Here is a 17,033-nt window from a genome sequence, read left to right as displayed (position 1 = left end):
AGCTGAGCTGAACCAGACAGTTATTGAAGTGCAGAGGATGGATTCTACATAGGCTACAATATTAAAACTACACTGAAAGGCCTTGCGTCATTTTACGTCCTGTTCGCGTTTGATGGCGGTTGAGCAGGTGTTAACGCTGGGTTATTTTATTAGTAGACTGTGTAAACGTGTAATAAACAGATCCCGAATTCCCTCACATCATGTAGCACCATCGCGTTTTCGGCATACCATGCCACGTCCTTGTTTCTCTGCAGCAGTAGGAGGGCTTTCGTTTGGGCAGGTATCTATTACCTGTGTCACGTGGGCGGTGGCCAGGTAGGGCGCACACAAAACCAGCGCGATCCAAGCAGCCATTGCGGAGCAGAGCCAAGGGTTTCGGACTTGTTTGCATCGATTCTCACGCAATTAAAAGGCCACGAGACACATCAAGGCGAGTCCGAACCCGGCACTGATCTGTCCGTAGGTGTGGGGTCACTGGGCTCTTCGCTTTTCTGTCACCTGGAGTTGATCTCTAGGGTTTTGCTTTTGCTGTCGGGGTGGTGTGACAATATATTTTTTTTCCTTCTTAAAAATGACGGTTAATCCAGATTATCTGGTGCTTTTTTTCACCACCACATCTGGCGCAAGTGGGGACCAATTGGGATCAGATGAGAAGGAAATTGTACAGTTGGTTTGGCAAGTTGTGGATTTAGCGACTAAAAAGGTAATTTCATATTTCCCCATGATGGTGCGTGCCCGTGTGTGTAGTAATTCTGGTGGGGGTTAGACGGAGAGTGAGTTTTACATTTATGTCAGATTTTTTTTTAAAGAAAAAATTACGAAGTCTAAGGTCAAATATTAAAATGTATTTATTTATTTAATTTAATCTATCTATCTATCTATCTATCTATCTATATATCTATCTATACGTGTGTTTGTATGTGTACTGTATTACAATTCTGTTGGAGATGAGAGAGAGCAGATATGGCAGATATTTAAACCAAAATTAGTCAAAGTCAAATCGAAGGCTCTATCAATCTAAATCCATCTACTTTTCCCCTGCTATTTATCAATTCATCCATCCATTTTATTTATTTGCCTATGTAAATGTATATGTTGGAAGTGAGAATTCCTCTGCTTTCTACATTTAGGCTGGTCAGGTAAATGAATTGCTAGTCAAACCAGATCACATTGAGCTCTCTGAGGAGTGTCAGGAGGTGAGTGAACTCACCGAGGAGGCCTTGACAGAAGTTGAACCGCTTGAGGAGGCCATCGAACAGGTGATCTTTCTCATATTCTCATATAATCTGTTCTGACAGGATGGTATTTATCTTTTAGTGTGTATGTTTTTAGAACTTTTGGTTCAAAATAGATAAGGATGTTATTTTCTAAATCTTTACACACTATTAAATACATAATTTAACAGCTTGTGGATTGATATTTGCATGAGCAACCTTGTGAGTGTGTATCAAAGGCCACATAAAAGTGGCATTTACTCAGAGAGTCCATGTGTGTGCAGTTGAATCAGAGGTTATGTGCAGAAGTGGACGCAGGTGCAGGAAACACCTTCTACCTCTGTACGGATGGACAGCTGCACATTCGTCAAGTCCTCCATCCTGAAGCGTCCAGCAAGGTATCAAACTCTAAATACTGCAGCTGAGTGGGCGATATTTGTGAAAATATCTAAGTTTAGTTAAATACTTTGTAAGTGTAAATGTGTTGTCTTGACTGCTTACTTTTTGTGCTTTTCAGAATATTTTGTTGCCTGAATGTTTTTTCTCGTTCTTTGACCTGCGGAAAGAGTTCAAGAAAAAATTCCCATCAGAAGGGGAACTGAAAGACTTGAATCTTCAGGTCATGGCTGACTGTATCCTTAAAAGACATGTCGAATATTATCTTTTGTGTATTTTTTGTAAATTTTAAATGGATTAGAGTATATTAATACACATATTGGTTCATAATTCTCTGACAACCAGTGTGAGGAAGTTGCATTTGAGTGTGTATGTGAGACAACGATAGGCAACAGGGTGTTGGCTGCAGGATCCCAAGGTTTTGAAATGCAAATAGACTCACAATAGTGTGGGCTCAATTGAGCCAGCAAGAGAAAGCCAAGAGTGTTTAGCCAACAAGCTTAACCTGCCACACCTACGCTGTAACGTCTTACACACACACACACACACACACACAGAGTCAAACACATAATGCATTAGCACAGCCCTCTACACAGTAAGAAAGTTTAATCAAAATGCATTCACTCCCTTCATGTTTCTGTTGTTCCTTTATGGAAGACTGCTGTGTTTCAACGCTCCTTTTGCATTTATAAACCCTACCCTAGTTGTTCTTTGCATCTTTACTGTGTCATTAGCTGGTAATTATCACCAGTAACACTAAACCCAGATGCTGTATTCCTTGACTGCAGTTGCAATCAGACCTGAATGTGGTTGTAGATTCTTCTCTTCATGCTTTCACTGCTCACATGGTTCAGCAGATGTCAGAAATTGTTTTAGCACTCGTCTCGGAGCCTGTCTGTAAGTCCTTACAACTTACATATTATTGTCTGAACACATAAATATAATATTCATAAGTGTTTTTGTTATGAACTTGTTTTATTCGTCTTCATAGGCCACCAGTTCTCATTCCCTGAAAAAGTGAATGACAAGTTTGAGACTGGCACTTGGTAATAGCTGTTTCTTATTTAAACTATCAAACATTATGTTTGCAACTGTGTTCAGTTGATTTATTTTTATTTTTTTGCTAAGCTCCACTTTAATGTTAATGACCAGTCATACCTTAGCAACTGTTGACATCCACCATATTATAAGAGTTACCTGCATTTGCTTTTTTTCAATATTTGAAAACCCTGTAAATATCAAGGAATTTTAAACTGAATGTTTAAGGTCTGGAAAAGTCAGTGAAATTTATAAAATCACAGAAAAGTCATAGGATTTTCTATAATGATTATACATTTTTATTACACGTCTGTTATCTAAAACATAGAGATTACTATTTGTGAGTGCAATTTCTATAAGATTACTCATAAATGGAAATTGGAGATATCATGTCAAATGTTTAGTTTAAAAGTTTACATGACAATTTATGGTGCTGGAGCTATAAGTATTATAGAGCATTTTTATTCTGGAGTATTTTAATATAGAGTTTTGTTTATTTTTTCTACTATATTAATGAAAAGTTCATGCTGTGAATTAAATTGTGTCCTGTTCACTAACGAACATGTAATAGATCATTAAGAACCACTTACGTTTGCTCCCTGGTAAACAAACGTTACAGTAATTTTATCTATTGAGGTATTTTGAAGTTTTCATTTTTATTCAGAAATATTTATTTAATGAAAAACGTCTTTACAATGTCACACATCATTCTAGCCAGAGCACATTTGCTGGAAATCATGCAGGTCACAGAAATCTCCTGCTGAATCCTATGTGAATTTCTGTAAAGCTTGTCTGAGTAGTAACATATATTTATTAATTTTTATATTAATTTTTTCCTTGCTACTAGCATAAGTTGTTGTGACACATTATTTAAATAGCATGTATGTATGTGTATAGCAGTAAGATGGAGAGGGTGGATGATAACACAGTGATCAGAGCTCGGGGTCTTCCATGGCAGTCTTCAGACCAGGACATCGCCCGATTCTTCAGGGGTCTCAACATTGCCAAGTATGCACACATAACCTGCAAACCACCCACAGGCAGCACTTATTAATAAATGATCATCATTCAGTCTGTGCATGAATGAATGTCTGTGTATGTGTGTGTAGAGGAGGTGCTGCGTTGTGTCTGAATGCTCAGGGCAGGAGGAATGGAGAGGCACTAGTGCGGTTTGAGAGTGAAGAGCACAGGGATTTGGCCATGCAAAGACACAAGCATCACATGGGCACCAGATACATTGAGGTACACACACATTCATAAATTATAGTAAGTATAATGTTAGACTAAGTATAGTGATATATAAATATATCATATAAGTTATATAAATATAATTTTCAGTAATCTGTTTCGGTAAATGAAGTTACATTTAGTGCCCTAATGAACAAAAGTCCAGTTACAATAACTTTTTTTAATTGTAGTGGAATGGTATGTAAATTATTTACATACATTATTTTGTTTTGCAGGTTTACAAGGCAACAGGTGAAGACTTTTTAAAGATAGCAGGAGGTAAAAATATATATTTTTTGTGCTTCAGTTTGCATTCATGTGATATTTGGGTTTGTATGTGGATAGGGTTGGGAACTGAGAACTGGTTCCATAATTAATTAAATTCCATGAATAATCTATTCGTATTCAGTACCAGTTCCATTTGAAAAAATGGTCCATTGTGACCAGTGTAGATTCCCAAACTTAATTTCTTAAATGAGCCGGTTCTTTGAGTCTAAAAATGTAATGTGCAACCAATGTAGTCTGACTCCTGAACGAACGATTCTTTGTAGTGAATCAAAAACAATCAAAAACATACAGTGCAGTTTGTGTAAACACAACTTGGTGAGAACTGATTTACGTTGATTTATTATTGAAATTATCCCATTGTTTGGCAATGAAATGGCATTTATTTATGCCTTAAAAGAACTACAGGAAGTAGAGTAACTGGAACCTTTCACAAGAATTGGAACAGGAACTAACTTTCTTACTTTCCCATCCCTATATGTGAACAATCTTGCACAATTCTATTTTTTCTAGTTATTGTATGAATGCAGTTGTAACAAAAATTGTGTATATCATCTGATTTCTGGAGTTTGTGTTCTGTCAGTGTTATTTGCATTGGTTTGAGTATGTTTTGTGTATTCTTAGCTTCACGTTGAGTGGCTCATGTGTCAATGTCTGACTGGCAGGTACCTCTAATGAAGTTGCCAAATTTCTGTCGAGGGAGAATCAGGTTATCGTGCGTATGCGTGGACTTCCGTTCACCGCCACCGCAGAGCAGGTGCTACAGTTCTTCTCCCCGGCATGTCCTGTGACAGACGACAGCGAAGGCATTCTGTTTGTACGTTTTCCCGATGGCAGGCCCACTGGGGACGCTTTCGTGCTGTTCTCATGTGAGGAACATGCTCAGAATGCACTGAAAAAACACAAGGACATCCTGGGCAAGAGGTACATAGAGCTGTTCAAAAGCACTGCGGCTGAGGTGCAACAGGTGAGAGCAGCACTTCCTATTTGATTTGAAATCATTAGTTGTGTGGAGTCTATTTTAGTTGGTTTAGACAGACTTGGCAGGCCAAGTAAAACGTGAGGTGTTTGGGTGTGTAAGTGTGTGTACAAGCATGTACTCCGTCTGAACGACCCGGCTGGCTGAACAAACACTCAGCTCGGCAATCTGTAAAAGATTAGCTTTTTAAAGCTGTCATAAAATCTCTCTCTTAGTCTTCCTGTTCTTCGGTGTAAAAACCTTTAACATTTCATTGTTACTAATTTTGTAGAATTATTTGGAATTCCTTTGTGTTAATATTTAGCTGTCGTCATATATATCAAACCAAGGCTACTCAACCATAGCAGGCAGTTGAACTCACTTTAACCTGTTTTTGAGCAGACATCATGTGTGTTTGATCACCAGCAAGGGGGTTTTGGTGCTACAAGGGTGTGTCATTTCGGCAAAGAGAATCCCATCGTGCCTTATATTAATAGTTGGCTGGTTGTTGGGTTCTTTAATAAACAGAATACTTACAATTGAATCACCACATCAATAATACCAGAAGACTGAACTTATTTCTGACATAAAAGGAAACAAAGCAAACTGAATCCCTCACACAACAAACACCAACCTGTGTTGCATGTACCTGGTACAACTGTGAACAAAACAGCTTTTTTTTTCTTTTCTTTTTTTATACAACCAGTAAATTTTTTATAAGTGTTTAATGACCATTATGCAGAACTGATTTGTAATTGTTTTATTTCTACTTTTTTAACACAATGAGTACATAATCAATAGGCTACAACAATGAACATAACATGCATAATAAATATATTGTTTTATAAAGATTTATTTATAATTATGACTGTATTACATAAACGCAGAGTTGTTTTGCTATCAAAATGATTGCAGATTTATTTTCATCTTAGTTTTGGGCTGTCTAATGGTTATCGTGGAATCATGTTTTTTTTTTCACTTGAGAATAAATGCAAAATATGCATTAAGTAACTTATTTTACCTATGAACTAATTATGGGAAAAAGATGAATACTGGTAAAATATATCGGTCAAACGAATTATCTGTCTAGCTCTACCAAAGTACAGATAGATTGGACCAGTCATTGAGAAGATTTAATTACAAGTTGAATGGGTAATATTACATGATAAACATTAAACAATCAAATTTAAAGAAACAAAGAAAAAAAAACTGCTGTGGATTTTCTATGCTAACCCTAAAGTGATGCTTTGACTGATGGTTTGGTAGACTTGGATCTGGTAAAGTTCCAACAAATATAAAACCAACAAGTTTTATATTTGTGGGCAAGTTGTCTCCATATATTAAGGCATTTGAGGATACAGACACACTAAACTTGTGTTTGCATGGTGGCAAACAGTATCAGTACCTCCAGGTAGAGCGCAGTTCATCCATCATCTCCACACCTGGAGCTATAAACAGGCAGAAGATGATGTGCATTGCCAGTCATTCAACTCCAGCATTTGTGTGTCAGGTACTGAACAGATACTCATCGGCCCCCTTGATTCCCGTGGCCCCATCCCCCATCCTGTCTGTTGTGCCACCCCCCACATTCATGCCACCAACGGCAGCAGTGACAGGTGTGCGGGACTGCGTGAGATTGAGGGGTCTGCCGTACGATGCCACCATCCAGGACATATTGGTTTTCTTGGGGGAATACACTGCTGACATCAAGCCACATGGAGTGCATATGGTGCTTAACCTGCAGGTAAGGATCTCAGACCCACTTATATACATATGAACTAGTATTGATGAAGTTCATCCAATAAAATAAACACACCTATGCAGTTCAGAATGTGTTCTGTTGGGGATTTTTCCTCCATTGGCTCAACCGCTCCATAAAAAAGGATGATTCATCTCAGCTTTTGTCAGGACTTGTGTTTCTTCATTCTTTTACAATGTGTTTCTGTCATGCCTTGGTCCTTACAATATCTCAAAGCACGCTGAAGAGAACTTGAGAATAGGATAGACTATTGAAATGTTTCCACGCAAACCTCATTTCTAAAAAGCTGGCTTGCATATTTTCAGCTAGACACAGAGAAAGAATTTAATGATTCTGATTCCTCTTAATGGTTCCATTAAAGATTATTTTACAGTACCGTTCAGAAGTTTGAGGTTGATGTTTTTTTTTATGTTTTTGAAAGAATTCTCTTATGCTCACCAAGGATGCATTTATTTGATCAAAAATACAGTAAAAACAGCAATACTTTAAAATATTTAATATGATTTAATATATTTAGAAACATACTTTATTCCTACTTTATTCTTATATGCTTTTGGTTTTGGTTCTCAAGAAACATTTCTTATGATTATCAATGTTGTAAAACAGGTGTACTGCTTAATATTTTTGTAGAAACTATTAAATATTTTTCAGGATTTCTTTGATGAATAGAAAGTTTAAAGGAACATCATTTATTTAATATAGAATATGTAACAGTGTAAAAGTCTTTACTGTCACTTTTTGAATGCATACTTGCTGAATAAAAGTATTAATTTATTTTAAAAAATCTTACCTTACTAACCCCAAACATTTAAATGGTAATGCAGTACTTTTTAAGGAAGAAATATTTTGGGGAGAAAAAGTAATTTCATTGGCAAATGATGATATGATTTAAAACAATTCATGCAAAAGGTTTCTTTTTATGCAACCCAATAATTATTTAATGAACTATTTATTAAACAACAACACCAAATAAACAAAAGTAATATATTTAATTAATTTATTTTTTACAAAATCTTTAACTACACATTGTCATATGAACAATCAGTCAGTAACTACACTGATTGTAGTTGTATAGCTATTTGTATTTCTGTTGTTTCCTTAAAATAAACCGTTCATTCAGGTATTGGACTGTAGAACAATTGGACTGATTCGCACTGTATGCTTTTGATTTAAAGAACCCATAAGACTCATTTGTTTAGGGAGTTGAACTACAGCGGTTGCACTGTTTTTGATTCATTAAAAAGAACTGGTTCATAAAAGTCTCTAGTTGTTCTGAAATTAAACTACATAGTTTACACCGTCTGTTTGCCGCTGTAGATTCAGTAATGCAGCTCTAATCATAGGCGGATTAACCATATGGGCATTGGCAATTGGGCAAGTGCCCAGGGGCACCACGCAAATAAATGTTCTGCGGTAAAACAAGCGATGTATTCTCAAACGTCTATCTAGCCGTGGCCTATACATAGGCTCCCCTTTCATCAGTACGTATCAGTACGTACTATGTTATCTGAAAGTTTTGTTAAAAGGTTGTTGTTTTTTTCTCTCATGCGTGAAACGGTGGATGCGCGATCTATAGCCAGATTCACACATAGGCTATCCTACTGCGTGGACCCGTGCGCTTTCGTTTCGACGGCCATATATTACTCAAAACAGATTCTAGAAGCATGCTGTCGCGCAACTCCCGTCTCTTCAACTGAAATGCCTCGCTCATGGATGTGTGAATCCGCTACGGAGCGTCAGCCTTGCGCTTACGTTGTACTTTGCAGCCATTGGCAATCAAGAAAGGGGCAAAGTGTAAACGAGTGAGTTTGTAAGTTTTATTTTCAGTTCAAATCCTCACAAAACTATATGTAGCTATATACAGTGCTTAACAAATTTATTAGACCGCCCGTCAAAAACTTGTTTAAAACTAAAAAATTGTGTTATCATTGGGCAAATAACAAACTGAAACAACTAAATAGTCTTTATTCACACATAATAACCAAAATCTAATAAACCAAAAAATATAAATAGGCTATTTTATTTTTATTTTGTTTGGCCTTGATAAAAGCTTGCATTCTTGCTGGCATAATTTTTGTGCACTTTTCCACAGCCTCTGTTGTTACTGACTTCCAAATAGTTTGTAGTTGTTCCCAAAGACTTGCTTTTAAATTAAAAACTTTTGTGCAATCTATCTTAGAATCATTCAGTCCCAACAATAATTATATTTTAGCATTAGAAACACTACTGTGACTAAAGATTTTACACATACTGGTGGATTAACCATTACAGAAAAATAACAATGGTAATTTTGGTAATCACCTACTTAGTTTAGGGCAGCTGTGGCACAAACCTATTGGGTGGTGGCCTAATAAATTTGTTAAGCACTGTATATGTAATTGCAAACAAGACCATGCACTCATTGTTGCATTTCTGAAAACACCCTTTTTACACAAGGGAGTAAAACATTAGAAAATGTTTTTGTAAATTAAATATGAATGAAAAATTAGCTGAGGACAACAATAACTCTAAAAAGATTATCCACTCTTTCTTTTTTTCCATAGAGTCTGAAGTTATTAACAGATTGGATTATTATTATTATTCCTGTAACAGTTGACTTCACTAGGTATAAAATGTTTCAATTTGCTGCATACAGTTCAGATTTATATCACATCTTAGAACAGATTACACCTGTAAGAGGTGGGTTCACAAGTTATAAATAATTTATATCATAATATATTATATAAATTATATAATAATACAGTAATTATATCATAATTTCAGAGTACACTGTAAAAAGTGGTAACCTCTAGAGTGGCACTCTAGGTGTCATTGCCCAGGGGCACCAAAGAGTCTTAATCCGCCACTGGCTCTAATGAATAAGTAGTGCTGGAAACCATTAGTATTTTAGAACAGGGTTCCAGTATTTTTTGAAAAATGGATTTAAAATAAGAATAATTAAAATATCCTCATTATGAAAAAAAAAAACAGTGAGACACGTTCAGTACTTTAAAGCATTTGAAGCAGAAACGCATCCTGCTCTCTTGTTAAGTGCGCTTGTTTTATTCTTTTTAAAAAGTGAGTTTATGAATTCAGCATTTGTTAACGTGTGTTTGATCAGGGTCGTCCGTCAGGTGATGCTTTTATCCAGATGCGTTCAGCTGACCGGGCGTTCCTGGCAGCCCAGCACTGCCACAAGCACAGCATGAAGGAGCGTTACGTGGAGGTGTTTGCGTGCTCCGCTCAGGAGATGAACATCGTGCTGATGGGGGGGACGCTCAACAGGAGCGGCCTCTCGCCGCCACCATGTAAGTTACGACGTAAGTGCCGCTGGGCTCTGGGTCTGCTTCTCTCAGCTGTGTGTGCGGGTAGGTGGCGCTTCACGCCTTCCTGTTTTTTCCCCTTTCTCTCATTCATTCACTTATTCATTCATGGTGGGTGTCCTGTCCACATTTCCTGCCTTGGCAGGAATGGGCATCAGGAGCGGTAGGAATCTGGTTGGGTGAATGTTTTTTTTTTATTCAATTCAGATCTGAGTCTGTTAGATGCTTTTCCACAGCGGGGGAATGGAGGGCTTTGATTTGGGGTGATTTAGTGCAATCTTTCTAAATCTAAATGTGCACAAAATTTGAATCCACATCATAATGTCACCATATGCACTTTGTTGCACTTGGAAAGGCACTTTCTGTTTGATTTAGTGTAGATTTCTTTCTTTCTTCGGTTTTAGATAGTCAGCTCCATAACTTTGCTGTCCTAACAACCAACAGCGTCATGTAAAAGCCTCGGCACGCCACAGGATGAGTCCGGTTAAAGGCATCTGAACGCCTGTGGCTGTGTACTGATATGTGTTGAAGGGTGGAGGAACATACCTGACTAGCTGAATTATAATGGCAGATATTGAGAGTTTTGGGTTAAGGTTTGCTGCATGCTTTGAGTGTGAGATAAAGTTTGGCATAGATATTTTAATAGAAATCCTTTATTGTAAAAAAAAACTGGTGTTTTTCCAACTTCGTGAGCAAATATTTTGGAAGATTTAATATAACAAGACACATAACGTTCATATGATATATGATTTGGGGTGATTTAGTGCAATCTTTCTAAATCTAAATGTGCACAAAATTTGAATCCACATCATAATGTCACCATATGCACTTTGTTGCACTTGGAAAGGCACTTTCTGTTTGATTTAGTGTAGATTTCTTTCTTTCTTCGGTTTTAGATAGTCAGCTCCATAACTTTGCTGTCCTAACAACCAACAGCGTCATGTAAAAGCCTCGGCACGCCACAGGATGAGTCCGGTTAAAGGCATCTGAACGCCTGTGGCTGTGTACTGATATGTGTTGAAGGGTGGAGGAACATACCTGACTAGCTGAATTATAATGGCAGATATTGAGAGTTTTGGGTTAAGGTTTGCTGCATGCTTTGAGTGTGAGATAAAGTTTGGCATAGATATTTTAATAGAAATCCTTTATTGTAAAAAAAACTGGTGTTTTTCCAACTTCGTGAGCAAATATTTTGGAAGATTTAATATAACAAGACACATAACGTTCACATGATATATATGAGACATGCCTGAACTCATTTATACGCAGGTTCATAATGTGAGAGGTTGTATTTAGGGTGGGCTTTTGAGGTGGCTACTGCTGGTGACTACACCGTTGATTTGCACTACATTGTTCATTGTTTGTTTGATGGGATGACTGCATGAGCCTCTGATGACAAACAATGAACAGGACTTGAAAGGGGTTTAAAGGTGTAAAGCCTTCATTGTAACTGGCTTAGGTTCAGTCAGGACCACACCCTTTAATTAGTTATCGAAAATACTTTGAACAATCGCTAGTTTTTATTTTATTAGTAATTATGTAAAATCAATATTTCATCATGTCACATTCATTAATTTTAGTCCACTGTATTCTCAATAAAATGGTGTACACAAAATTTTGTCAAGAACAATTTTAAGGCATTTTAGTGAGAATAAAATATATTAAAATAATATAAAAATTATGAAAATATCTATTTAGTTCATTTTATTTTCACTAAAATAGCATAAAACTGTGGCTCTCAACCTTTTTGACCCTGCCATTCAACACAATATTCGAAAGCCCACCCCCTGCTCCATACAGGACACAATATTTCCAGTATTTCTGCTGTAATTATGACAGCTTGTGTGTTTCAAACTTTTTAGTTAACGGAAACTGGGAGTATTAATATACTGCATTACTTTACATAATTTTAAGTCATACTGCGGGCCCTTTGGAGGTTTGCTGAGGTATATAGATTTACACACTATAGTTGGATTATTTCAACATTTTATTCTTCTAAGAACTTTGTTAGTGCATTTTTATTATCTTGCAGTATCACTTTTTCTTATCATATTTTCATCAGCCGTATATTTTATAAAAAACATTTTAGTTATCACCATTGTGCATCTTTTTAATCTCCACTGTCAATGACAGAATCAAAAACAAACGAACAAAAAAATAAAAATTTGTCAGTGATTTCCTTGACAAGATTCACACTACTGTCACATCTAGTTGCCATAAGCGGACGCTTCAAGGTTGTTTTTTTACTCAATAATTCCTCATTATCCCACCTCCCCCATTTCAGGTCTGTCCCCGCCATCATACACATTTCCTCATGGGACGGCTGTTCTTCCTGCCGGAGCGGTCCTTCCTGCCGGAGCAGTGCTACCTGTGGAGTCAGCAGCTATCTACCCCTCCCAGTTTCTGCTGAGTCCCCGGCCCCTGGCACCAACGACGGCCTTCTACCCTGCCAGTAACCCACTGTACATGAACTACACCACCTATTATCCCAGGTAAGAGTTATATCTGTTAATGTTGTTTTTCAGTCCAAGATAAACCATACACATATGCAGTGTAAGAGCAATAGTTAGCTGCAGTTTCATTCACAGAGGATGATGATTGAATACCATTTATCTTTGAGTTGTCTAACACTCTAGTGTACATATTAATCCAAGTCAGCGTCTGTGTCCAAAACTTAGGTAGTTTACTGAGGAATGAAGGCATCATAAATGCATAAATGGTTCCAAGGCACCGCCTTTAATATGCTATAATGCTGTGTGTGTGAAATGATACAAATGGCATCTGAAGGAGTGGTTGATAGGGGAAAAAAATTAATTAATGAATGTCTATTGGAATTTTATAATTGCCGTTCTACCAAGAAATAAGCACTGTAGTCTTTAAATATTTGCTTAGTTATCTAAAGTTCACTTGAATTTGTTCTAGATCATTAGTTGTGATGTGATGCCTTGAAAACCTGTCTGAACCAGTTTCATTAAGAGGAGCCTTCCTTCTGTTTTGGACACAACCAATAAGCCAATGATGTCAGAACTCTTATATATGTCAGAATACTCACCAGTAACTGTCTTATGTTAACTGAGAGGTTTCACAAAATGTGAATATTTACATTCAACCTTTGTGTAATCTGTTGTGTTTGAGGGTGTTTTGTGGGCTTTTTTTTGATGAGCTGCTCCAATGAAACTCTAAAGGCTTTGTCTCTAAGAAGGACTTGCACAACCAGGACTGGGTGTGTTAACAAGGGTAACACACAACACAGAGAGTGTGTCACACCCAGGTCCTTTAACACAGCTATAATGTGCATTTTAGCTCACTTCATAGTGGAAGAACTGGTTCAGGTACTGATTGTGTATGTGAGATTTAAGGACAGAAATATTATCTAGCTTTGGGAAGGCTACAAAAACGTAGAGAAAATTTGTAGAGTAAACTATCACTCCAAAACGATGACGTTTGATTGGGGTGGGATTATTTGTTCGACCAATGGAAGAAAAAGAGAATTTTTAAAAATATAAATAAAAGAATAAATTAAACTTGTATATTGTTTGATTATATTGAATTTATATTTAAAAATATATATGTCATATATAATATTAATATATTTAAGGGATAGTCAACGGTTTGCCTTTAATGCACGTCAAGCCGTTGATTATCCCGTTTATTCCATGGTCATTTGCCAAGTTATAGACAAGTTAAAACTAGTATTGCTCTTTGCAGCGCAATATTTGATTTTGACCGAATGGGTAAAAATGACGGTTATTTTCGTCAGTTACGGCTCGTTAGCTCTAGCATTCTGCCCGCTTCAAATCATACACAGAGATGAAATAGTGCTGTTAGATCACATTTATTTGAATGAATTATAGCATTTATCTGAATGAATTATCGATCGTTTGATCGAGAGAGAGAAAGATGACAGTTGTGTGTGTGAATTACCTGCATCTGTGCGTCTCTCTCTACAAACATTGAAGTTATGAGTTTAGTTACTTAAACAGAGATTTTACCTCCTCGTTGCTGAGGACTAAAATGCATTGATCCAGTATCTAAGCAATTTTATAATAAAAGTCGCGGGGCAGCGTTGACAAGTTTATGTTGGCCTACTCTTGAACATTTCTATATATATATATATATATATATATATACACATACACACACACAAAATACATATATATGAATGTTTTGACTTATTTACCTTTTCTGTTTTAGTTTTTCATAAATTCTGTTGTTTTCATACTAACAGCCCACCTGGCTCCCCCCCTAATATCAGCTACTTCCCTACTGGCCACACCCCTTCAGCAGGCTCAGTCCTCTCAGCCCCACTGATACGAATGCAAGGCCACGCCCCTTCCCATGCTTTTAATAGCGGGATTAAAGAAATCCTCAGCATGGTACATGGATATCAGGTGAGTTTAAAATATACCCATGACTGTATTATAATATCAATGTGAGTTAGGAAGAGACTCTTCTTTCATGCCATTTCTCTCATTATTTTAGTTGACTTCCTACAAAATAGAAAGTAACTAAATAATTTACAGTTCACTGCTGGCCTCTGTAGAATTTAAATATATTAGCAACCAGTTTCACAATGTTATTGAGTGCCACTGATCCAAATACAAGTCCTAGTTTGTTCCGCATCAGAAACTCAGTGTGTGTGTTTATAGGCAGGGCTGAATTGTAGGGAACATTAAGGTGTGTCTTTGCCCTGCGGTGCTCAGCATTGAAGATTTAGATGCTGTAGTGGGTTTGAGTAACAGGACCGCATAGTTGCATTGTCACACCCCCTCGATGAGCTAAACAGGTTCCTCTGGTCTGAATTCCCTCAAAGACACACACACACACCGAGCTAAGGTGCAGTGCATTGGCCTGCTCTAACTTGACTACTGGTTTTCTGTTCCATTGCTGTAGGAGCCCAGTGTTAGTATTCTAGATCAGACAAAAGTAATCTTCATACATAAATAATACACACAAGGAATACTTTCATATTGCACAAATATATATATATATGTGTGTGTGTGTGTGTATATATACACAGTGGGTATAGAAAATAATCACATTTTGTTGCTTTGCAGCCTGAAATGAAGGCGGACACAGGTTTTATCAAGCTGTATTTACTCAGTGCAACTTATAACATCCAAGTGAAATATAAAACACCAACATGTCAAAAAAAAAAAAGAAAACAGAATCACTGAGTTGGAAAAAGGATCACCTCCTCCTAAAAATGACTTGTAAATTCAATCAGGTGTAGCTAATCACCTTCTCAATGGCACACAAAGCCATTTGACTTTCTTTGCAGCCTGAAATGAAGTGAAGGCGGACACAGGTTTTATCAAGCTGTATTTACTCAGTGCAACTTATAACATCCAAGTGAAATATAAAACACCAACATGTCAAAAAAAAAAAAGAAAACAGAATCACTGAGTTGGAAAAAGGATCACCTCCTCCTAAAAATGACTTGTAAATTCAATCAGGTGTAGCTAATCACCTTCTCAATGGCACACAAAGCCATTTGACTTTCAACTGTGATCAGCTGTGGTCATTTTGATTAGCTCAGCATGAAAAGAGCTTTCCTGGAGCATTTCAGTCCTTGGTAGGTAGTGCAACTGAAGCAAACGCTCAACTATGGGTGGCAAGGCACTGTCAAAAGATCTCTGGGAGAAAGTTGTGGACAGGCACAAGTCAGGAGATGGATACAAAAGTTTTTTCAAAAGCTTTATCAATGCCTAGAAGCACAGTGAAGTCTATTATTAAGAAGTGGAAGGTATTTGGAACAACACAAGACCCTCCCTGGATCAGGCCGTCGCTCCAAACTGGATGAAAGAGTCAGGAGGAAACTGGAGAATCACAAATTCTCCACAAATGTGGGCAGGGACTGGAGCACTTGTCAGGATAGAAGAAGAAAAATGGATGGGGCAAAATTATCAAATTCTTGAGGAAAATCTGCTGGCCTCTGCCAGAAAGTTGTCAATGGGAAGAAGGTTTACCTTCCAACATGACAATGACCCAAAGCACACAGCAAAACTGAGCGCACAGTGGTTAAAGGAGAAAAGCTGAATGTCCTTGCATGACCTAGTCAGAGCCCAGACTTAAACCCAGTCCACAAACGGTCACCATCAAATTTAACTGAATTTGAGCAGTTCTGCAAAGAAGAGTGGTTTAATATTGCAAAGTCCAGATGTGCAAAGTTAGTAGAGACATATCTCAACAGACTAAAGGCTGTAATTAAAGCAAAAGGTGGTTCAAAAATTCTGACACAAGGGGGTGATCCTTTTTCCAACTCTGTGATTCGGGTTTTTTTTTTTTTTTTTTTCTGACATGTTGGTGTTTTATCTTTCACTTGGATGTTCTAGGTTTTACTGAGTAAATACAGCCAGATAAAACAAAAACTGTGTTCGTCTTCATTTCAGGCTGCAAAGCAACAATATGTGGTTATTTTAAAGGGGGTGATTCTTTTCTATACCCACTGTACATATTAAAATTTTAAATACATTTAAATAAATATGTATATGGGTCAAAGACCGAGGTGTCCCGTTTTGGTGTCCGCATCAAATGAAATTTACAAATTTATTTATTTTTTATACAAAGGAAGCATATTAAATGCAAGTAAACTTAGTTTCAAATATCTTTTGTAAAAAAAAAATTTCAAAATATGTGATATAATGTTCCATCGTCATTCAGCATAACAGAAATATTTATGTAAAAATGAAACATGCCCGATAAGATTTTTTTGGTATATGAATTATTGTTACAATGAATGACATTTTAGTGGGTGTCTTTTTTAAATCATGGTAAAAAATAGTTTTCTGATTTTTTACTCAGAAAACATGAAATTAAACAGGACACATTTTAATCTACAGGGGAAAAAAATA

General features: G+C 36.9%; 1 protein-coding gene across 3 annotated transcripts in view; it reads left to right on the top strand.

Moving 5' to 3' along the window:
• Positions 1-310: 310 nt before the first annotated feature.
• Positions 311-17,033, top strand: part of LOC107723447 (epithelial splicing regulatory protein 1-like) — a 17,762-nt gene continuing 1,039 nt past the window's right edge. The window contains exons 1-14 of one of the 3 annotated variants that reach the window (XM_016532073.1): positions 312-703; positions 1,131-1,259; positions 1,499-1,612; positions 1,732-1,846; positions 2,409-2,507; positions 2,602-2,656; positions 3,546-3,656; positions 3,758-3,890; positions 4,112-4,154; positions 4,826-5,127; positions 6,629-6,862; positions 9,978-10,176; positions 12,464-12,671; positions 14,408-14,570. In XM_016532073.1, coding sequence (XP_016387559.1) covers positions 572-703; positions 1,131-1,259; positions 1,499-1,612; positions 1,732-1,846; positions 2,409-2,507; positions 2,602-2,656; positions 3,546-3,656; positions 3,758-3,890; positions 4,112-4,154; positions 4,826-5,127; positions 6,629-6,862; positions 9,978-10,176; positions 12,464-12,671; positions 14,408-14,570 — 2,037 coding nt within the window. In that variant the 5' untranslated portion in view covers positions 312-571. Of the gene's footprint in view, positions 704-1,130; positions 1,260-1,498; positions 1,613-1,731; positions 1,847-2,408; positions 2,508-2,601; positions 2,657-3,545; positions 3,657-3,757; positions 3,891-4,111; positions 4,155-4,825; positions 5,128-6,628; positions 6,863-9,977; positions 10,177-12,463; positions 12,672-14,407; positions 14,571-17,033 lie in introns of all 3 variants that reach the window. The other 2 variants (XM_016532074.1, XM_016532075.1) reach the window with 2 other exon arrangements.

This window comes from Sinocyclocheilus rhinocerous, unplaced genomic scaffold (genome assembly GCF_001515625.1).
Source record: "Sinocyclocheilus rhinocerous isolate Xijiao unplaced genomic scaffold, SAMN03320098_v1.1 scaffold241, whole genome shotgun sequence".
Taxonomy (NCBI): domain Eukaryota; kingdom Metazoa; phylum Chordata; class Actinopteri; order Cypriniformes; family Cyprinidae; genus Sinocyclocheilus; species Sinocyclocheilus rhinocerous.
The sequence above is the reverse complement of the archived record's forward strand: the minus strand, read 5'-3'. Positions and strand labels throughout refer to the sequence as shown.